The 23,210-nt window shown below is 39.8% G+C and overlaps 1 protein-coding gene across 1 annotated transcript in view; it reads right to left on the bottom strand.

Annotated features, from left to right (window-relative positions):
• Nucleotides 1-23,210, bottom strand: part of DOK6 (docking protein 6) — a 278,299-nt gene that overhangs the window by 81,251 nt on the left and 173,838 nt on the right. The window contains exons 4-5 of the mRNA XM_060244066.1: nucleotides 16,931-17,050; nucleotides 10,724-10,913 (exon numbers count right to left, since the gene is read on the bottom strand). Coding sequence (XP_060100049.1) covers nucleotides 10,724-10,913; nucleotides 16,931-17,050 — 310 coding nt within the window. The remainder of the gene's footprint in view (nucleotides 1-10,723; nucleotides 10,914-16,930; nucleotides 17,051-23,210) is intronic.

Here is a 23,210-nt window from a genome sequence, read left to right as displayed (position 1 = left end):
TTGCCATCACTATCCAGAAGGAAGAGTACTATAAGTGGCAAAAGAGAGTATTGCTATTTCTGGAGAAATGCCTTCAATCATAGAGATCACATTCATATTACAGTAACTGGGACACACTCTGTTTATGTACAGGAGCCTGGCTGCACATTTGTAGCTGGAAAAGAGGAAAGATACTGGGATGAGTCACCACTCTTCAAACACCAAACCCTCCAATGCTTAGAAATTCAAATGACTGTGGATGAGTGAGACAAAAGTTTTATCATCTAATACCTCAGCTAGTTTGTCCCACCTAAAGGGCAGAGAGAGGGGAAGCCAAAAGTCCAGATTGTGTATTCCTTTTGGTTCACAGAGATTAGAATTGATTCCAGAGGGAGATGCAATCCCAAAGCGAACTTATAAATTCTCTTGTCTCACTCAATTGTTAAACTGGTTCATGACATAATAACACCTAAATCTGACCCTGATAACAATGAAAATTTGGCCCTTAGCTGTGATATTTTTGCAAGATTCTTTGCTGATAAAATCTCTTCCATCCATTCCAACCAACAGGTCAAGTTGAGTGCAGATCCACTACCTGAGCAATCAAACGCAACTGCTTGTCTTTTTGTTATGCATAGTTTCAGACTGATCTTGCCTATGGATTCGGACAGGGTTCTTAGAAGTGTAAGAACACAGCCATATCTTTTAAAGGAGAAAGCATTTGGAGCTTGCTAATATATCTTTAGTTGAATCTGGGGATGTTTTAACCATTATTGTAAGCTGCCTTGAACCAAAGGCCTCTTGCAGCTGCATGGCTCCAGGATGGCTCAGCTGACACCAAGGGAAGGGCCTTCTTAGTTGTGGCCTCTCCCCTGTGTAATGCACTCTCAGGTGACACTCATACCCTGCCGGACTTGTTTAGTATTCAGAAGCTATGCAAGGCTGAATAGTTTAGGTTGGCCTTTGGATGGCAACCACACTTTTGGGTTGTTTTAATAGTGGTAAGATGATAGCCACATACATTAAAATTTTACTATTTTAATGTTAATATGTTATATTATTTGTTTTTATGTCATTTTACCTTATTGGCTTTAACGTTGTAAGTCTCTATAAGACTCTTTGGGTGAGCAGCGACTAAAAAATATCTAATAAACAAATAAGAGGAAAGTTGGGATGTAAATGTTTTAATAAATAAATAGTTCATCATGGATTGAGCTTCTCTTCTCTCTTCTCTTCTTCAGTACTCAACCCATGAAGAAACAACCTATTACAAAGGGACTCTATATTGACATCTTGAGGGACAAGGGAAGCCCCAAACTTCAAAATCAAACTTAGGTGGGCTCCAAAATTGGTAAGCTTTTTACCAGCTGGGCTCCAAAACTGGAAGAAACCCACACGAGGGAAAACTTCAATGGGAATGTCAGAACTTCAGACATGCTGCTTGATTGAGGCATGTTCACATGTAGTACGGACATCAGTTCCATAACTTACTATATTATTATTGTTAATTCGATGTATAACAAATCAGGAGATAATCATGTCAAAATTTATGAATAATCATATGGTCTGGAACACATATAGATCTTAAATAAAGTAAGAAGTCCTTAATTATGTTTATCTTTTTAAACAGTAAGCTTATATGCTTTCTGTTAGATGACCACTGTTATCAGAATATATCATTCTAATGTATATTCAGTACTAGTATAGAATCTAAAGGTAAAGTAAGATGTACATTCTTAAGCATCATGGAAACAATTCTGACACGTTTACTATATTTGGAGGCAGGTGCATTTACGCAGTGAATGTGGGCTAACACTAAAATGGACCACACATCTTCTCTCTAAGCGTACTTATCAACCATCATGTTTGATAGCTACGGGAGTTTATCATGTTACTTCTCATTTTATGATATCGAAGCACATACAATATCTCTCCTTACTTTGTCAGATGTGTATGGACTAATGGACTGGTTGATGCTGTTTAGCATACTTTTGAAATAATGCTACAATCGGAATTCAAATCTATGTGTAAAATATTCTACATGTCTGAGTGAGTGAGCCTGTTCTTTTCACTTTCTGCACCTTAACAACTATATAGGCCTAGGTGGGAAACTAACATCACAAAGCCAAAAGGAAACTGCAGGTAATAGACTGACTATAGTCCCTCTATGATCTATCATTTCAGAAATTCCCACATCCTTATTCATCCTAGGAGCTACACAGGATTATATAACTTTGACAACAACAACATGAAAGATTTTTGATAAATAATTATAGTCCAGTACATTTATCATATTCCTTATCTCATAGTACTGGGCAGGACCCATATTAAACTTTGTAATAGCAGAGCAGAAATTTTCTGTCTCCTCCCTCCTATCATAGCCCACTGTTCTCCATGAAATGCTTCTCCAAGGGGAAAAGAGACTGAGTGATGTCATGAGTGGGATCTGCAGAAGGAAGGTAGTATGAGTGGAAACAGAAGACTTCTGGAAGCCGGGTCAAAGGCAAAAAAAAGTAGGGCAAAACAAATTGGGGCTAGAAGTTAACATCTCCAATTAGGATTTTCAATAAATTTTAAAAGGTTAGTTTAATGCTGCCATAAATAAAACTGTCTTCAACTGCCTCCTGAAGATCGAAAGCGAGAAAGCCAGGTGCAACTCTCTGCAGAGGTTATTCCATAATCATGGGACTACCACTGTGTAAGCCAAAATGCCCTCAAAACGAGGTTGGGGAATTGTCAGGTGGGCACCTGGCTTAATCAGGATCTTTTACCTGTGTATACAGGATTCCACATCCAGAAATTAATGCTTAAAAATATTAGGGACTCTAATTAAGTAAAACAATTAAAATTTATTAAGGAAAATATAGGCTTTCATACAAGATAAAATACTCATAAAATCATACACACAGTCCTAAGAAGAATACATAGAGAGATAGGGGAACACATGGGTAGACAAACAGGGTGATATTTACCAATCGTAGTCTTCAAGGAAGGCTCCAATGGCGACGAGAGAGGAAATGGGAGAGGGGACCCGAAACTTGGCCTTAGAATCGGGGATGGATCTAGGCAGCAGAGATTGGGATACTGCTGGATGCACACCTGTGGGTAGCTAGTCCACAGGTTATAAGGACTACCTTGAGCCCTTAGGGGATGGGAGGTACGAGGGAGGAGGAAGGTGGTCAGCTGATGCATGACCTCCCAAAAAGGGGAGTTTTTGCACTGCCCATAAGGGCTGGACTACTGCGACAGCCAATAGAAAGTTCCTTGGTGGCACCTAATTGGGTGCCTATTCCTGACCAATGGACTGGCTTAGATCCTGGATACCTGAGTGAACTTTCAGGTTGGAATGGACCAGGGTGAGGCTCCAAAATGACAGTTGGGGAGAAGAATGGGAGAGATTACTGGGTGGGGAGATACTGGGGAGAGCCAGTTTGGTGTAGTGGTTAAGTGTGTGGACTATTATCTGGGAGAACCGGGTTTGATTCCCCACTCCTCCACTTGCACCTGCTGGAATGGCCTTGGGTCAGCCATAGCTCTGGCAGATTTGTCCTTGAAAGGGCAGCTGCTGTGAGAGCCCTCTCAGCCCCACCCACCTCACAGGGTGACTGTTGTGGGGGGAGAAGATACAGGAGATTGTAAGCCGCTCTGAGTCTCTGATTCAGAGAGAAGGGCGGGGTAAAAATCTGCAATTCTTCTTCTTCTTCTTCTTCTGACTATTAAATTTATCTAAAAGGGTGACAATAGAGAGTCAAATCATTGCCAAGGTACCACCCGGTTTACACAAAAGAACTTGGCTCTGGTTGAAGATGGTCTTCCTCTTCTTCTGTCTTCTCCTCGGCACCAGTCTTTGTCTTGAGTTCCACTAAACAAAGACAGTGGCAGTTGGACGATTAATCACTCCTGGGGTGGGTAGATTGTTTGCAATCACAGGTGACATCTGGCGAGTACATGAGCCGTCCGCTTCGCTGGAATGGAGTCAGGCCTGGTAGGAAGATGGCTGTGTGTGGTGTTAGCCCTTCACAGTGGATTCTATGGTCAGTGCTTCAAAACCGTCCGCATGGATAGCTCCTGGTGGTGCAGTCTCCTCCGCTCCATGGCCGGGATGGATGTCATACAGAATGATGGGAAGCCATTCGTTCCCCTGGTGGGCACTCTTGTACCGGTCTTGAGTGCCTTTGTAGCGTTATGGCTGCTAGTACTGCATAAGTCCCTTTCGCCCCTGGATAGGTTTGCTCACACTCTCTCGCCAGACGCGTGCGAGCTACTTCTCCATGTGCTCTGGCAACCAAGTTGGTGACTACGATGTTCTGTAGTGGGTTTTTCCTCACAACTGAAAAGGCTCTCTTTCCTATGTTCACCATACAAGCTTCTTTGATTGATGGGGCCAGTTAGGAGGGCCTCTCACTGTGATCATAATTCTCAAGCAGGAACATGCCCTGGTCTAGGATTGCCAGCCCCCAGGTGGGAGGGGGGAATCCTCTGATATCACAGGCTCCTGATTCCAGCTGGATGGTAGAGGAAGCCCTACCCCCAACAGCCATGACCTGGATGTGATATCCCTGATGCAATGACATCACACAGAAGTAACATCATCACACCAGGGACATTGTGCTGAGACACGCTGGTGATTGGGCAAAACTCTATGGTAACCATAGCCAGGCCTCAGATTCAGTGGGAGCTCACAGGAGCACAGCTCCTGAACCTTTCTGAGAGTTCCACCTCCTTGTCCATTGAATAGTATGTGCAGCTGCATAACAATCCCTGGATGAGCACCACCACCTATTTTTCAACAAAATGTCCCCTGACTATAGCATTTTGCCCAAAATACCAGAGTATCACTGTGCAATATCCTTGCCATGATGATATCACTTCTGTGTTACATCATCCCATCAGGGACATCATGCATGGTGACATAACCGCACCCCCCAGTTCTGAAAAGCTCCCTCCCACCCACCACTGATGAGACATAAGGACTTGGCGACCCTATTCTGGTCCTAAACTATGTAGGGCTTTAAAGGACAAAATCAACACCTTGAATTGGGTTTGAGAGTGGATTGGTAGCCAGTGTAACTGTTGTAGTATTCGGTCATATGCTCCTGGTAGCTTGCCCCAACCAGCAGTCCAGTTGCAATATTCTGCACTAGCTGGAGTTCCCAAACAATCTTCAAGGGTAGACCCAATAAGAGTGAATTACAATAGAAAAATCTCATACTATAACCAAATACTGTTAATATTTAAAGTGCCTAGAAACTCCTGTTTATTTCTGATACTGTGAACTACTGTCTTTGAAGTGTTTTACTTCCTGCTAAATATTATTACTCCTGCAAATTTCTGCATCAGTTTTATCTCCTAAACTTGATTCACTGCCATACTGAACATAATGGATTGATGGCTATATTTACAGCCTCATTAATCCTGTATATCTAAGAACATCTTCTCTCTATTTCAGTAGTTTTAAGATTATGTTTCACTAGTTTTAAACCATGGAGGAAAAAGCACCACAAATCTGTAAAGTAAAATTTTCATTTCAGATATCCTATGTGGAATGAAATATAGGTGGCCAAGGAAGAATGGGGCAGTGAAAGAATGAGAAAACTATTGTTAGGCTGAAAATGAATTTCATTGGATATGGAAAACTTTATTGAACCCAGACAGGCAGAAGCAGAGAGAAATACAAACTGACCATTAATTGTGAGTTAGAGTTCAATGGCACCTTTAAGACTAACGAAGTTTTATTCAGGCTGTGAGTTATACACACAAATATATATATGTGTATGTGTGAGAGTGCAGTTCCAGCTGGCTTGGTGTCAGAGGGTGTGACCTAATAAGTAAATTAGTTCCTGCTGGGCTTTTTCTACAAAAAAGTCCTGTGTGAAACAATGGTGATGTTAGGGGTGTGTCCTGATATGCAAATAAGTTCCTGCCCGGCTTTTTCTACAAAAAAGCCATCTATATCTATATGAGACACATTGCTTCAGACCAAAATGGCTACCCACCTTGACCATTTATTAATGTATCACTGATTTATGAATTGAACTGACTCTAATCACTTTGGAGTTATGTAGGAACCAACTGTACAATTGGCATGAACAAAATTTTAGAGAAAATCTTGCAATCTGCTCTGGAGCATATCCTAAATTTAGAAGCTTACTGAAACCCCATACCATAGTGTAGTTTTACCTTTCATGAATTTAGTGTATGTGTGTCTGTGCACGCACGTGCATTCAGGTCCTTTATGCTTACAGAATATCTGACCAAGCATTTTTGTAATCAGTGTTTGCATTTTCTTTCCAACTGAATTCCTAAAGGTTTTTTTTTTTTAACTTTCAAATTAAAGAAAGTACTGTTACTGTGTACTTTGGTCTAGTTCAAACCAGAAAAGCAATGGGAGAAATCATCATCTCAGGACACTGGACAAATTCTCTCGAGCTCCCATCATCTGTTTTTATTTAGAAATATGCCTGCTGCCTCTGAAGGATACCTTTTGCTTACTGACAGAGAGGGCTCATATCTTTTTTTCCCTGACAATCCTTACTCCTCTTAGCAGACTTGCTGTTAACATTAATATGGGTATAATTCTATCTGTGCAATTCAAACATTTTAAAATTACTTAACAATTTGGGAATGTACATATATTCTGCAGGAAGACTTCAAAACAACTAGCATCATTTTCCTTCAGCTTATTTCAGTAATGTACCTCTTTACTATTGTGGGTATGTTTACTGCATCACTGAACTGAATTACTTCCTACTACACCCAGATTAGTAGATTTATCAGTGGTTTTAATACGATGTGACCATTCTTAGGACGGCACTGTTTGATGAGGAATTATTTCTTCAAGCGTCCCAGCATGAAAAACTTGGTAGTCTTTCCCTCACCTGTGTTGTGAGGATTGATTGCCAATTGCATTCCATTTTATCAAATATTTCCCTTTGGAAGACAAATAAAAAATATGCCAGACTGCCTGCAGAAAAAACTGACGTTTTTGGTGTATACAACTTTGATATCTTTCTGTTGATGAAAACAATACAACAATTTATTGGTAAAGTGGATGATGATGATGCAACTCAATAGCTGAAATAACCTCACTTGTTTTCAAGACTGTAGCCTTTAAGTATTAAAATTACTGTAGCCATGAAAATGGTCCTTGAGTGCAAGGTGGTTTGGTATGATTAAATCCTTAACTGGAGATCTTTTTTAAAATGTAGAAGAACAAACAATGTTATGTAGCTTCTAATTTATTGCTGTATTGCAGGTAACTATTCCAGGCATCTATCTAACTGTTATCTGCAAATGTATGCAAAAATCCCCTAAAGACCTATTTTACTTTTTTTAAAAGGACAGATGCAAAATGGGTGATTTTCAGAACAAAAGCAGACAAGAACAAGCATGGATCCTTTTCCTGCCTAGTGGGTATCTCCTCCCACAAAGAACTTTAGAGGGTTACTTTTGTAAACATCCATCTAGCACCTTGTGGTTTGGAATGGAGGATACAGCAGAAATGCAACAAATGTGCAAAGGTTCTGCATTACCCTACTTTCCTGAAGACCATGCCCTCATGAAATAGGTTTTTCCAAGAAAAGCAGCAATAGAGCTTTTGATATGTGTTTATGTCTAATAAGGATTAGTTATGTCCTTGGATTCACTAGACTATCTTTCAATTCAAAGACATCTGCCTGAAAAGGAAACATAAAATAGACTGCTTGACAAGACAGACTCCATAAAATGACAAACTTATCAAATAAAGTGGCTGTCCAGATTTAATTGTAGGCAGATGTAGAATTAAGCGGCAGGTTTTGCATTGCATTATGATGTCATAAATATCTTGTAAGAACTAGTGTTCAGAGAGAAGGAACTGGTAAGTTTCGGCAAGTGAAATTAGCATAATTAGGGTTTGTAGAGTCTTTTGGGATCAAGTGCCGTGTTCTACTGGAGAAAGTTTTCCTTCCAGACGTTTCGTTCTCAGCTGCGGAGAACATCCTCAGTGGCGTTGCAGCCGGAGCAGGCGCTCAGACCTCCAGCCTAGAAATAGCAGCTCTCCAGCAGCCCTGGCCCCACGCAATGCACAGCAGCCAAGAAGGTCTGAGCGCCTGCTCCGGCTGCAACGCCACTGAGGATGTTCTCCGCAACTGAGAACGAAACGTCTGGAAGGAAAACTTTCTCCAGTAGAACACGGCACTTGATCCCGAAAGACTCTACAAACCCTAATGATGTTACCAGCCGTGAAAACCTGAAATCTTTGAAATTAGCATACATATTATGTTATTCTTAAGGGTTTGACACGATGCAAAAAACACATGAAATCCTATTAGTTAGGCAATGAATTGCCATTTCTAAGTATTTAGTTTTGTTGAAAAACTAACATTACTCTTCATTATATTTAAATTGAGGTAAATGCCCACAAAAAGATAACAATTGCTTTTAGTATATTTTCCTATGGGCTAATTTCAATATTAATCTATGGACAGTCCCAATACTGGAGAGAATAAACTGAGTTACAATATAATACAAAACAATACAATACTGTCTTGGCATTTCAAGGATATCAATATTGCAATGGCATCACAGAAAGAATATCTAGCATAATATTTAGGACCATCCAGGAGATCACAGCCGCAGGTTCACAAATGTGTCCAATGCCCCCCCTAAAAGCTAGCAGCATCAGACTCACAACACACCTCCATGGAATGCCGCTCTACCTGCCCTCCAAGTTTGATGAGGACTGGCTGGGGGCGGGCAGTACTGACTGTCAGTTTGGTGTGGTGGTTAAGCACCTTGGTCTCTAATATGGGAAGTGAGTTTGATTCCCCACTCCTACACAAAGTCAGCTGGGTGATCTTGAATCAGTCACAGCTCTTTCACTCAGTCCCACTTACCTCACAGGGTGTCTCTTGTGGGAAGAGGAAAAGGTAATTGTAAGCTGCTCCAAGACTCCTTTGGGTAGTGAATGATGGGGTATAAAACCAACTCCTCCTCCTTCTCCTCCTCCTTCATCACTAGGGATAAGCATGAACCAGCTCATGAACCAAAATTAATCATGAACTGGTGGTTTGCCTCAATTAGTATGATCATGTCTCCCGCATACTGCCCCATTTTTTTGTGGAGGTATGTGAAGTCAGTTCATAAGACAGGCATGCTGGTGCCAATGAATCAATTGTCAAGGCAATGGGGAGGATGGACTTCTGCAGCCCTTCTAGGCCCCTGGAAACACCAGCAATGGTCTTCCAAGGCTTAATAAGCAGCTCCGGTTGCCAACAAGTGAGCTCTCATTCTGCTCTATGGGAGCAGAGTGGATACATACCCCCAGCTCACACTCAGCTGCTTTCACTTTGCAGGCAGACAGGGAGTAATTAACTGTCAGAGACAGAGAGAAGAAACCAAAAGTCTCTGAACAGTGATGGTGCTTCAGGGCTCTGAGGCACCTGTCTCTCTGCTACAGCCAGGGAGAGGGGCTCAGCCAGTGAGTTCGTCAGCTGAGGTCCCACACACTCTTCCCTCAGTGGGATTTTTGAACACTTATCCTTGGCTGGGGTGGTGTCTGGTGGGCTCAAGCTGCCCCTCTGCTCAAGCTGGTGAGGCTGAGAGATTGACCCAAGGTCACTCATCAGCTGGCTTTATGTGGAGGAGTGGGAATCAAACCCAGTTCTCCAGATTAGAGTTAACAGTTAACCACAGATTTTTATTTAGACACAGTCTTCAGCTGGGGGGAAGGGATGTATTTACATAGGCTATTTTGTATCTTGGATGAATAACAGTTGCTAAACTGTTCAGGCTTTACAATACAGAGGTTCACTGAGGTATCTCAGGGTCCACAGTTCTTATATTCTTCACTCTGCAAACTCTAATTAGGTTGGCCTCTTGGGCTTTATGTGTCTGGTCTCTTGAGTCGACTGGTGTGTCTGTTCCCAGCTCTCCTGACTCCCTCAGACCCACATCTCTCCCTCAGCAACCTTGTTAGTTCTTAAGAGTAGTGTAAATATTTCTGTGACCACTCAGGTCTTTCACTGTGACACTCGATGGTCACTCTCAGCCACCTGGCTGTCTCCACAGAGCTAACAGCGAGCTTCACTTCACCAGAAGTCTCTTCACAGCTCTCTGTATCAGCTCTCTCTTCAGCTCTCCTGCTGACCATATACTGCCCGCTTCAACTGTCTCCCCCTGACAGTTGCTGACAGTTGACTCTCCAGCCATTATCTGTCATTCACTCATCCTGAGAGTTCCGAGCACACCGGCCCCCATCCTCAGATTACATGACTCAGACTCCCTGAGTCCTTAGCTTTTCTATTAACCCTTCCAATTTCGTCACACAAGCCATAAAAATAGCATTAAAATTGTTAGATGCAATTTGTTAAAATCCATTGAGAAATTATTTGGCCAGTGCCTGATGGAAAGTAAGGTGCTGGGCAAGCCTTAAGGGGGAGTATGTTCCAGAGTCAGTGTGCAACCACTGAAAAAGTCCTGCCAGATCCAGTTGGGTATAGTGGGGTTGTAGAAGTCAGCATTTTTAAATAATGAAATCTAACTAAATCAAAATGTATCTCTTGTATAAATTAATAAAAACTGTTGTATGGGAGCTCTTTTTTAAAAAAAACAAAAACAAAACAAGAGGTGGATATTATGGGCTATGGAAAGGATTTCCGCTTTTTAGTTTTTCACTTGAAACAAGTGCTTCAAATTACACCAAACGGATAGCCCTCTTAAGGTGCCAGTAAAGTATATAAGCCTATTTGTCCATGTTTCTTACCTTCCAGATTCAAACGTGAACCATGTCGAGTCTCGCCCATATCTCCTTAGAGAACTTAGAGGCCACATGACAAGCTTCACCTTAGCGTTGTGGATATCCCAGAGATAAATGTTTTCATGTGTGATCTGCATTGTACATTCCCCATAGATATCTAAATTTGGTGTAGGCATAAGGTATACGTTGAATCGCTCTGAGGAAAAAAATCAAAATGAATGAAATGGTGAAAATTATGAACTAGCTTGAATAATTACTCTAATTCATCATTTATCTGACAGAAGTATATGCATAATAACCCACTTAAATACATCAATGTAATTCTCAGAACTAGTTTATTCATAACATATGTAGAAACACAGTGAGACCCTATCATTAGTAATAGTCACAACAATATAATGAAATAGCTAAACATTGTCTGTTACCAGCGACCTTTGCAAAATGTACAAAACATTCATTCTGACATCATTAGCTTCCTATTATTATAATTTCAACTTGCATGTTATTTTGGTTGAGATTTTTTCAAAGCAAAAGAAACTTGCATAATTCATTAAAAACATTACACCTTGATTTTTTTAACGTCATGAAAAACTCAAGCAAAAAAACAAACCCAAACAATGGAGTTATGCTTTTGCTTTGGTGACTCACTGAATTCAACCATAATTCAGATTTCGGACAGAACACTAACCTCTAAAATGTTCAGAAGTTTAGATTCTACTTATTTTAGTTTGATGCTGTCATCTCTCCTCCCTGCTGCAGTTACTCCTTCCTCTTTTCTGCTGAAACTGACCTGGGCCAGGAAACTATTTAAAAAAAAACTTTTTCATGCTACCTTTCTACCCATGCAGCATTCTCAAGGTGGCAAACAGCCAAAACATTAAGATACATTATAAAATGTCTGGATAATGATGAAGAAGAAGAAGAAGAAGAAGAAGAAGAGAAGAAGAGGAGGAGGAGGAGTCACAGTCTGATATTTGACTGGTAGATGGGGTGCTGCTGTTTGAAATCTAGCCAAGTTCTTTGGTATTGCAGAGGTATCGTTGCAACACTATGTTCTGGACCTGAGCTGGTGCTATTTGCTCAATGCCTAGAAAGCCCAGGCGTTTCTTAAGACTTCTAGACACTGCTCCAAGGACTTCAGCGACAATGGGCACAATGGTAACCTTTTTCTTCCAGAGGTGCTCTAAACTCTATTTGCATTTTGTAGTCTTCTCTTGTTCTTTCTTTTCTATCCTAGGATTGCAGTGTCAATGATCTAAACCATATCTCATTTTGTCTACAACTGTGAGATCAGAGGCACGACTTTTTTCCCTTGGGGGAATGTAGTGGAATGGAGCCACTTCGTGGAGACAAAATTCTAAAAAAATAAACATAAATAAAAAATCAAAAGTTCATAAGGGTACCTGTGTGTTTCTTCTTCATTTCCCTTTCTGCAGCCTCTACCTAAGAAAAGTTTCTCCTTCATTTCCCTCTTGGCACCTCTTTTTCCAGAAACAAAGTCCTGATCAGACGTGATACGCTCCAGGTTTTTATTTGTCTGTAATCAGAAGTTCCAAAGAATCTTTGTTTCATAGTTCTCCATGATCTCATCTGGTTTATGCTGCCATGAATTCCTGGCTGATGGTAAGTCATGCTGCTTGCAAAGATTCTAGAGCAACATAACTCTATTATGCAGCTCTATTGTGATGTTCTTTATAGTCAGTTTGAGCATTTTTTACTGCAGGCACTGACCATGTGATCAACTGTTTCATTCTTTGTCTTCTAAAGCCGTCATCTGCTGTCAACATGGCTTTCCTACCACTCATTTCAAGTGCCACCTCTTGTGCAGCTAGAACAAGTCCTTCTGTTTCTTTCTTCAAATGCCCATTTTGGAGCCACTTCCAGGTGTTTTCATTATCAAATTTATTTTTTATTTCTTTCAAATATTGCCCATGCAAGTGCTTTTGTTTCCAGTTGTCAAGGTGAGTCTTTTTGTAATCTTCTTTGGTTTTTGTAACTTTAAATAAGCTTGCCTAGTAGACTGCAACTAGAGTACAGGGGTATCAAACTCATCTGTTATGAGGGCCAGATCTGATATAAATGAGACCTTGTTGGGCTGGGCTGGGCTGGGCTATGTCAGTCCGGGTCATGTGTGTACCTATTTAAGATTAGGTAGCAGAGATATAAACTTTTTAAAGGACACAAAGAACACAACTAAAAAAACCCAAACTTAAAATAAAACATGCTTAAAACATTAGTACTGGTTGGTCTTAAAGGTGATTTCTTTGTGTTTCTCCCATGGGATCCAGGGAACTGGGCAAAGGAAGCTCTGGGTCTTTCCCTCTCTCCCCAGGGGACCAGGAGGGGGAGGAGCCTCAACTAATGAAGAAAATTGAGGTTTTGCTCTTTAACTCCTGTGCGATTGAACAAGCCTTGTAAAGCAAGCTGAGATGAAGAAGGAAGCAAAAGAGAGGAAAAAGGAAGCAGACAAGAGCCAGGTGCTCGGGGGCCTGATAGAAGCCCTCCAAGGGCAGACCCCAGGCTGCATGCTTGACACCCCTGAACTAGAAGCTTCTCTTTGCTTTTCTTGGTATAGTCATTCAGTGCTTGTCCACCCCCACCCCCCAAACAGCTTGCTTTACTTTCAAGAGACCTCCTCCACCTAATTTTCTTTGTCAGTAACAAGGATGGAATTCTAGCAGGAGCTCCTTTGCACATTAGGCCAAACACCCCTGATGTAGCCAATCCTCCAAGAGCTTGCAAGGCTCTTTTTTGTAAACACTTGGAGGATTGGCTACATGAGGAGGTGTGGCCTAATATGCATAGGAGCTCCTGCTAGAATTCCATCCTGGTCAGTAAAGACAATCAAAATCACTTCTGGGGTTTAGTGATTTGTCATGATCTGGCAAGTACTGAAATCTAATTCTGTTGTTTCCCATCTAAAATGCCAGTTGCGTATCTTAGAATTTATTTTTTTAACTCTTTGCTAATATTCCTTGATTGCATTTTTTCTTAAATCGGGTATGTTTGATGTCAGCTTCCAAAATTTAAGGTATTTGTACATTTCTTCAATGTTTTGATGCTGGTTTTTGGCATCTTGATTTTTCCTTGTTCAGTTATCTTTCCTCTGTTTACTGCTAATTTTGCACACTTATCAAGGCCAAATTCCATTGCTATATATTTACTGAATAGCCAAACTGTATTTAGCAAAGAATCAATCTCTGAAGATGTCTTCTATACATTTTCAAGCTGTTTCTATATAGTAAGCATGAAATCTTTGGGCCTGTATTATTATTACTAGGAATAAGGCTCTTTGTGGGAATAAATATAACACACTCTAGAAAGAGGCTCTGGGTGAGTGCCCTGACCTTGGGCACTCAGCATTAATATGCTGTGGCATCATAACATGATGACAATCACACAAATGATGAAGCTCAGCATTCCGCTAATCTGCACTGTGTTGTTGCTGCCTTTTCCTATTGTATTCAGCTTTGTGGCTTTTAGCATCAGTTTGCACTTGTGGTGTGATCTGACTTTTTTGGCCTGGCCTGGTTGCGTTATGGTATACTATAGCATATGTACCTCCAGGTGGCTCTTTTCCATAGGGAAAGTGATTTGACTTCAGTTTTCTATCTCTTCCCCCCTCCCTGCAGCCTCTACCTAAGAAAAGTACAGTCTTTTCTCCACACTGGAGATCAGACAGGGAAGTGACGTCAGCAAGGTATAATGACACAGAGTCCACAATTTTCTCCAGGGGAGCTGATCTCTGCCCCCTGGACAGCAGTTGTAATTCCGAGTGATCTCCAGACCTCACCTGGAAATTGGCAACAGTTGTTTCCCAGAAGGTAATGGCTGGATTGGAGGGTGAATTCTATAGAATTGTACTCGTCTGAGGTCCCACGCCTCCTCAAACCCCACCCTCTCTAGGCTCCACCTCACAAATCTCTAGGAATTTCCCAACCTGGAGTTGTCAACCCTATCTCCTTTCCAGCCAACCATCAACCCACCTTTATCTGCCCGTTTAGCTTTCCATCTCCTCTTCCCTCCCTGCAGCATGTACCTAGGAAAAGGACAGTCTTTCTCTGCAGGGAGAGCCAAAGGGACAGTCTTTCTCTGCAGGGAGATTATCCTCTCCCCCTTTTGATCTGCACAACAACCCTGTGAGGTAAGTTAGGATGAAAGTCTATGACTGGTCCAAAATCACCCAGTCAGCTCCCACAGCAAGAAAGACAGGTTGCTTGCCTGTAACTGTAGATTTTTGAGTGGTCCACACTCGAAGATGGAAGTAGGGATGGAAGTAGGGATCAGATCAGTATTCTGGGAAATTACAGTTTACTGCAAGGAAGAGCATTTAACTATCAGTCTTTCAAAGACCAAAATTCTTGTTTTCTCTAAAGCTTTACTGAACACAGGTGGCAGATTGATGGCATTGAGTTCTAATGAATTAAAGTGTTCAGATATTTTGGTGTAGTATTCCAACCGTTTGGCTCATGAACAGCTTTCCCATGTAATTGAATCTGCCCAAAGAGTGGTTACACCAACTTTTAAGATTTTTCTTTACAACAAGGGGCTCTCATGCACCATATACATTGAAAGTCTTTTAGGGCAAGGTGGTTCCCCAGCTCATGTAAGGTTCACAGATACATCTGCATAATGAATACCATAAACTAAAAGCAATCCAGTCCAAATTTCTCAGATCTTTATTTGGAATGCCTCATTGTGTATCAAAGGCCCTGTTTAGGCTAGAAGCAGAGCTGGTTCCACTAGAAGTACGTGCCTAGTTCCAAGCTACATGCTTCTGGCTCAAGTTAAACTTTTCCTCCCCTGGATTAATTTCATTAATCCTTTCAGACAACCTTTGGTACCAAGAAGCCAGAGCACTAATCAAACAGTGACTGTGAGACACTGCCCTTCAAGTTGACAGCTCATGGGTCTGCCCATGTCATTCTGGGATGGTAGAACATATAAACATATAATCTTACATTGCCCATTTTACCAGGAAATTTGGAGTACATAAATAACCCCCATTCTGTCCCATAAATAAGCTCCTATTCTGATTTATCCAGGTAAATCAAATTCTGACTACATTTCTCTTCTTTTTGCTGACTGTTCTAATGAAACTACACTTAAGGTTGCAAGATTCTGTGCTCTAGCACGTTTAACAAGGCAGAAGAACATGGTCTATTGTTTTAATAATTTTATTACTATTAATTGTATACTTTATGTAAAAAAAAAAAAAAGTAAAGGTAGTCTCTTGTGCAAGCACCGAGTCATTACCGATCCATGGGGTGACATCATCATGACATTTTCTTGGCAGACTTTTTATGGGATGGTTTGCCAATTGCCTTTCCCAGTCATCTACACTATCTGCAGCAATCTGGGAACTCATTTTACCAACCTCAGAATGTTGGAAGGCTGAGTCAACCTTGAGCTGTCTACCTGAACCCAGTTTCTGCTGGGATCAAACTCAGGTAGCAAGCAGAGCTAGGACTGCAGCACTGCAGCTTACCACTCTGTGCCATCGGCCTTTATATATCTTCTGTACAGAATATATATTTTATGCATCCATACAGGAATTACAATCACAAGGAGGAGCCATCCTGATTGTCCCATCAATGAAAGAAACTTGTTGGGTTGTCACAAGAGAGAAGATCTTTTCAGTGCCATCTCCATAATTATGAGACAGCCTCCTCAGGGAGGTGTACCTGACCCCCTACTTTCAGTCTTCAGGAGTACAGAGTTCTTAAATCTAAATTGTGATTTTTCCTCTTTTTATAATTGATGTTTTAGTTATATTATTTTAAGGTACTTTTATAACCATTATATTGTAAGCCGACTCAAATTCCATGAGGAAAAAAGGTGGCTAATAAACATTTTAAATAATGAACGAATAAACAATATATTTAAAGCCTTTGTTAGTAACTCACTTACCAATCTCCCAATGTCAGTTCCCCCAATATCCCATTTCTATGCCAAGCTTTGGTTCACAAACACATTTAAAAACACTACAAATCCCATGCTGTGGTGCAACCTTGATCAAATGTTCATGTTCAACTAATCCACATGCATGATTTAATGATTCTGCATTTGCAAGTGCTATAAAGCCCAATGCCTACAGAATGCATGTCAGAGAACACACAAAACAAGCCAGGATACTACAACTTTATACAAAAAACCTTGTTAAAAAATATTCAAACTTATCTAAAAACACATGGACAAGATTTGAACACTTACCATTTTGCTCTCGCTGAACTCCAGCAGCAAGTAGATCAGGTTCACCAAGACTTATATCATTAAGTCTGGTTCCTAAACATTCTATACATAAATGTTTGCACCACTCCTCCGCTTCAAGCTCTGAAAGTAAAACAAAATAACCACCAATAAAGAACAGACATGAAGCATATGTGGTACTTAGCTCAAAAGAAGGTAGAACATGGTAACAAGATATGAGTTTCAGAGTAGTAATTCAACAGCTTCCAGAAAACACATACAGCGTACAGGCATACACACGACACAGTGCCTCAATCTGATTTAAGAAAGCTTTTGTTAAAGTATCCATGAGTACTTTCAAAATTGATTAACAATGAGAAAAATTAATTGCAAAGCTATTTACTGTGCTAGAAATCTGATCACTCACCCATTAAGGGTATCAGTTTTTGTCCTTGGATGATGAATTCACACAATCAATTTTTTTTTGTCAGCTACAGTATTTTTGCAGTTGTATGGATCATTGTTATGATATTATTAATTTTCCTGCCATGAAATTATCCCATATAATCACTAAGTGAAATAATCAGTAAAAGAAGAGGTAAAATATGGTGCAGATATTTTATACTTTTTAGTATTTTTTTATTTTTTATATACTTCAGTCCCTCACAAAACACAGGAGTTTCATGGCAGATCTGAAAAGCTCACTGAAGGCAAAAAGTTTGAAAATGATTGTTTTGGTTTTTTTAAAAAATATAAAAAATCACACCTTTTCCAGTATATATACCCAAATCATGTAGAACATGTACATTTCCCTAGATAGTAACTTTAAATGACAGACTAATGAACAGAATATGTTTGTCTGCTGCTACCTAAATCTTCAGCATAAATATTCAAATCCTATTAGAAGGTTTGCGTGTGTATGTGTGTGTTGATGTTAGAAGTAATTCATACTCAGCCTTTTATTTTTTATTTTTTTGAGTAATAGATCAAAACATTTTCAAACACGATTAATTTTCTCATTAAAAGTTGTAGTTGCAATGAAAATATCTACACTGATTACTCAAACAACAAATTGTACGTTGCACATCTCATGTTCTGGTACTACAAACTATGGTACCAGGAAATTAATATCAAAGATAGGGAATGATAACTACTATGCCCTATGTAATGCCACCCAGAGTTTGGCTTCTGCTGACTCACTGTCTAGTGCAGAGATATCTTACTCATTTACTATGAGGGACAGATCTGACATAAATGGGACTTTGTGGGGCCAGGCCATGTGTATCATAAAATGTAATGCCAGCTAGTGGAGATATAAACTTTATAAAGGATACAGAGAAACACAATTAAATATACTATTTTTTACTTAAAATTCTTGCGATGTTTTGTTTAAAATAGAAAGGTGGAGGAACAATGGGATTTGGCAATGCAATTTTAAAAATAAAAGATCAAGAAAAAGAACAAGGATTACAGCAGAAACTGAAAATATAAAACATAACTATAAAATGCTCTGACGTTAGGAAAACGAAATGGCTGGGCATTGCAAGCTGCCCCCAGGTCTACTCAGATTGGCAATGGCTCTTCAGTGTTATATCCCCCTTTTGCTGTGGGCTCCCGGGTTAGAGTACTTACTAGGTATCAGTTCTAATGTCCATTCTAGCTCATGCTAGCTCAAAGCTTCAATCTTTTATTTACGAAGTCACACAATTCCAGTAAGGAACAGCTTCTAACTGGCCATGTAAACTCTGAAAAATGAAACTCAGCTCCACTCCAATAAAATACACTGCTGCACAGACAAAGCTGCAAGGAAATGTGGAATGGATTTTCCATTTAGGCCTCTGTTTCCAGATGCATATTATGCTTTTGTTTGTATACATTGCCTCTCTTTTGCTGTCTACATTAAAGTCCATAAATAGGAAAACAGCTCACTTATGCCTCTCCTCTGTCTCCTTGTCAACCACAATCTAGTTCTAGCTCTGTTATTTTAAAAAAGGATGCCACCAGGTGTGTACAATATTTTTTACCAATATTTTTCAGTTCAAGTCTATTGGATCCCTGCAAAAAAAAAAATTGGCATTTCTGAAAAATCCTGGATCCCAATATCAGTATGGTATTCAGATCCATGATTTTTTGGAAATCCTGAGCTTTTCTGGGTCCAATAGACCCAAGGAAAAAAAATACCAGTTAAAAAAAAATCAACCTGATCTTGGGGCTGCCTTTGTTTCTCCTGAAGCATGGTTTGAACTGTGCTGCAGGAGAAACTGGCTCATGGATCTGCTGCACTGTAGCTAGCAGATTGTTCCCTGTGGCACAGCGGCTTCTGGGGCCGGCTTCTCCTGCAGCCTGCATGAGAAGGCAGCTCCAAGTTGAGCCAGTGGGAACAGTCTGCTTCCCACCAGCACAGCTGATCCTTGCTCTGCCTTCTGAAGTCTCTTTAGCCTTTAAAGGGAGTGCAGTAGAAACCCAACGAACAACTCATTGTTCCTGTAGCAGACTGCCCCTGCCTCTCAGCTGTTTTTGGATCTACTGATAATTCCTGAATATATCTGGGATTTTCTTCGGATTTCCCGCCCCCCCCCGAAAACCTGAATATTTTTGGGAAGCCAAAATATACCTGGAAAATACCTAATTTATAAGAGAAATGTGTGAATATGCCCCATGTACATCATATAGATCTTCACATTCAGTTTTCTGCCAGTATGATAGTTATATAAAACTGCCCCCCCCCAAAAAAGATGTTCCTAAAGTGCTGGACACAAAATGTTATATCCACACATTTTCTAGAGAGAAAAAAGTCTCTACAATTACAAAAAAAATCCATCACATGCACTATAGATAATCAATTATTTTTTAAAAAAACTCATAAGATTCCCATAAATGAAAAGGTTAGTTTTCAGCTATGCAGAGAGAAAAGCTCTTTAGGATTCTAATTTAGAACAGAGGAACAATGACCAAGAAAAGAGTTAAGAATCCTGTCACATATCTAGTCTCAAATACAATCTCCCCCCAATACTTTTCTTGTGTTGCAACCACACATGCATATGTGTAGGTTGATCCTGATGGTGTACTTATGTGGCAGACCTAAATTTAGATTCAGACAATTTCCTTCTAGTCTATGGTCACATTTACAGTTTTCAGATTTGGTGCAATCTCTCCATGGCTAGATTATGTGAAGGAGTTCAAGATCCAGCAGATCTAATGGCAGCAGATTAAGTTGACACCATCTGTACATTTGTTTGAAGCGTTATGACCATGAACTACATCATCTCAGACTATCCACAGATCCACCAAAGTGAAAATAGCCATGAACTCAACCAGAATGCCAGTTTTGGAAGTTTGAATGCTATCCTGCAATGGGAAAAATGGTAATCTAAATGCAATCTCAGCACAAACACAACAAAATCCACTTAGCAATACTTATGACATCACTATCTCAAATAACTGCCTGCAAAATCCAAATGAAGTTTTCAGACTTTATAATGATTTTAAGATGTCAATCTCTCGAAGGGTATATGTTGGCATAGATAAAGGGGGATAGATACCAAGGAACATATATCTGGCTTGCTGTACCAACAACCTACTGTTTGCGTCTGTAGCTCATATTAAAAGTTAGGCATCAGGAAAGGATTTAAGCTTTATCATTCCTTCATGATAAACTACCAGCAGGCTGTAGATAAAGTGGAGGAAGAAAAAAAAAGTCTTACTTCTCTGGATTTATTAGGAAGGCAAGTAAAAATATGACAGATTTAGACAGTCAGACTTTTTTCAGGCCTCAATTTGAAATTCTCGTTTATTTAAAGATTTTCTATGCAACTTTTCCACCAAATTTTCTGTTTTATTTTTATTTACTTCATTTATGCTCCACCTTTCTCCCCAGTGGAGAACCAAAGCAGCTTACAACATTCTCCCCTTCTCCATTTTATCCTCACACCAAATCTATTAGATAGGTCAGGCTAAGAAAGTGACTGGCCCAGGGTCACCCACCAAACCAGTTAGTGGAGAATGGCAAACAAAACAAAAGCATTTTCATCCACTGGCAGAAGATAACAATGCAGGAAGACAAACAAATCTCCCTGAAGAAATAGCTCTGGTGCTGCAGCAGAGAAGGCCCTTCCTTGAGTTGTTACCTGTCTAGACTGAGAAGGTGTGGTCACCCAAAGTATGGGGGCTTCTGACCAGTATGGATAGGAGTAGGCTGGTAGCAGACCACAAGCTATATAGTGATTTAAAGGTCAATACCAGCACCATGAATTGGGTTTTGAAAATTACTATGGAATTACTTAGTGTTTGTATTATTTTGACAGGGCTTTGGTTAACTTAGCATAACTATTTTTAGGAGTTCCTATATCAGAGAGAATAATCTCACTAACTAGCTGACTATTCAAAACTACTTTTAGAAACATGAACATATGAAGCTGCCTTATACTGAATCAGACCCTCGGTCCATCAAAGTCAGTATTGTCTACTCAGACTGGCAGCGGCTCTCCAGGGTCTCAAACTGAGGTTTTTCACACCTATTTGCCTGGACCCTTTTTTGGAGATGCCAGGGATTGAACCTGGGACCTTCTGCTTACCAAGCAGATGCTCTGCCACTGAGCCACTGTCCCTCCCCAACATAAAAAAGGAAAAGGATTTATGGAGCAATACAACCTATTACCATACCCCACAATGGGCTATAAAATTACAATGAGCTGGAATATCTGTTTTATCTGAAATATGTGCTTGCCCGCCTATGTATATTTTTTGTAGTTGTATTTTATTCGTATATTACTGAGTTATTGCTGTGTTTTAATTGTTTTATTGTGACTATGATCTGCCCTGAGCCTGTATGGGAAAGGGTGGAATATAAATCGACCAAATAAAACAAAATAATAAATAAAACTATGATTAAACACTTAGTCCTATTGATTTATAGGGCAGTTAAATCTAATAAGCCTTTTCCATTGAAACCAAAGGTATAAAAAGTTCTGTTTAACCTCTCTGCAAGACTCCAAACTCATTACACTATAGCAAGTCTTTCAGTACACATTTCAAGAGTGCTTCAAATGTTCAGCTCATAAGAGGAAACATCACCTTAACAACAAAACATCAAAGTTTGCTTTTTTGTACCCAGCAGTTTGCATTAATGACAGGATACAGAATACCAGAGCAAAGGCTATTGAAGATCACTGAATATAAATTCACAGTCTCTTAGATAGTTACAAGGATACGTTGTAAGGTTGTAGATACATATTTATTAATAAGCAAACCAAAGCAAACTTCTTTGTTCTGATTGTGCTAGGATGTTTATTCTCATTAGTCACTCAAAGTCAGTTTTAACTCGGGATATAAATATTCATTTGTGATAACAAGTGCTAGTTTTTAGCCTTTCACTAACTTTTAGTTTTGCTTGCAGATGCAATTCTTTTTTGTTGTTGTTAAATAAAAGGGCATAGTGCCTATGTTAAAGCAATAACTAGGGCTGCCAATCTCCAGGTGGGACCTGGAGTTCTCCAAAAATTACAACTGATCTCCAGACTACAGAAATAATTTCATCTGGAGGCTGCTTTGGAGGATGAACTCTATGACATTATAGCTTGCTGAGATTCCTTCCTCTTCCAAACCTCCCTGCTCAGGCTCCATCCCCAAATCTCCAGAAATTTCCCCAACTGGAGTTAGCCATCCTATCAACAACAGATTCAATAATCCAATAATCCTGTTTATTATAGACAATTATTTTTGTTCTCATCATCAACCCCCAGTTTTCATATAAACAAAGAAGAAAGTTGATTATAATAGAAATATGCCAGTCTAGTGACTTCAGGCTTTAATCTGCCCTGAGCCTGCTATGGGAAAGGGCGAAATATAAATTTACAAAATAAAATAAAAATAAATAATCAGTTATCTTTCCTGGGGATCTTCGAATGTGCTATTTTTTGTCTTCTGGAGTTACTTCTGAGTTTTTTGTCTTCTGGAGTTACTTCTGAGTTACTTCTGAGTCACTATCTTTTTTCTTTTTAATTCAGGTAAAGGCTAAATATGTCCAGTTGTTATAGGATGCTGCCAGAATGCCAAGATAAGCTTCCTAATTTAAGATTTTATATGAGGAAGAAAATAGCAAGAAGCGTGAACTAAGGGAGATCCATAGATGTATACAGGCCAATGCTCAGAGAATACACATTTGCTCACATTTCTGGAAACAAATAATTTAAATGTCTGTTTCAGACCCAATCCTTTTATGGTGGAATAAACACTGAAAACTGAACAGTCCTCCTTTTCCTTCTGGAATTTTAGCAGATACAGCCAAGATAACTGGGCTTCTTTT

This window comes from Heteronotia binoei, chromosome 7, assembly GCF_032191835.1.
Source record: "Heteronotia binoei isolate CCM8104 ecotype False Entrance Well chromosome 7, APGP_CSIRO_Hbin_v1, whole genome shotgun sequence".
In the NCBI taxonomy this organism is placed as follows: Eukaryota; Metazoa; Chordata; class Lepidosauria; order Squamata; family Gekkonidae; genus Heteronotia; species Heteronotia binoei.
This window is presented reverse-complemented; position numbering and strand designations above follow the sequence as displayed.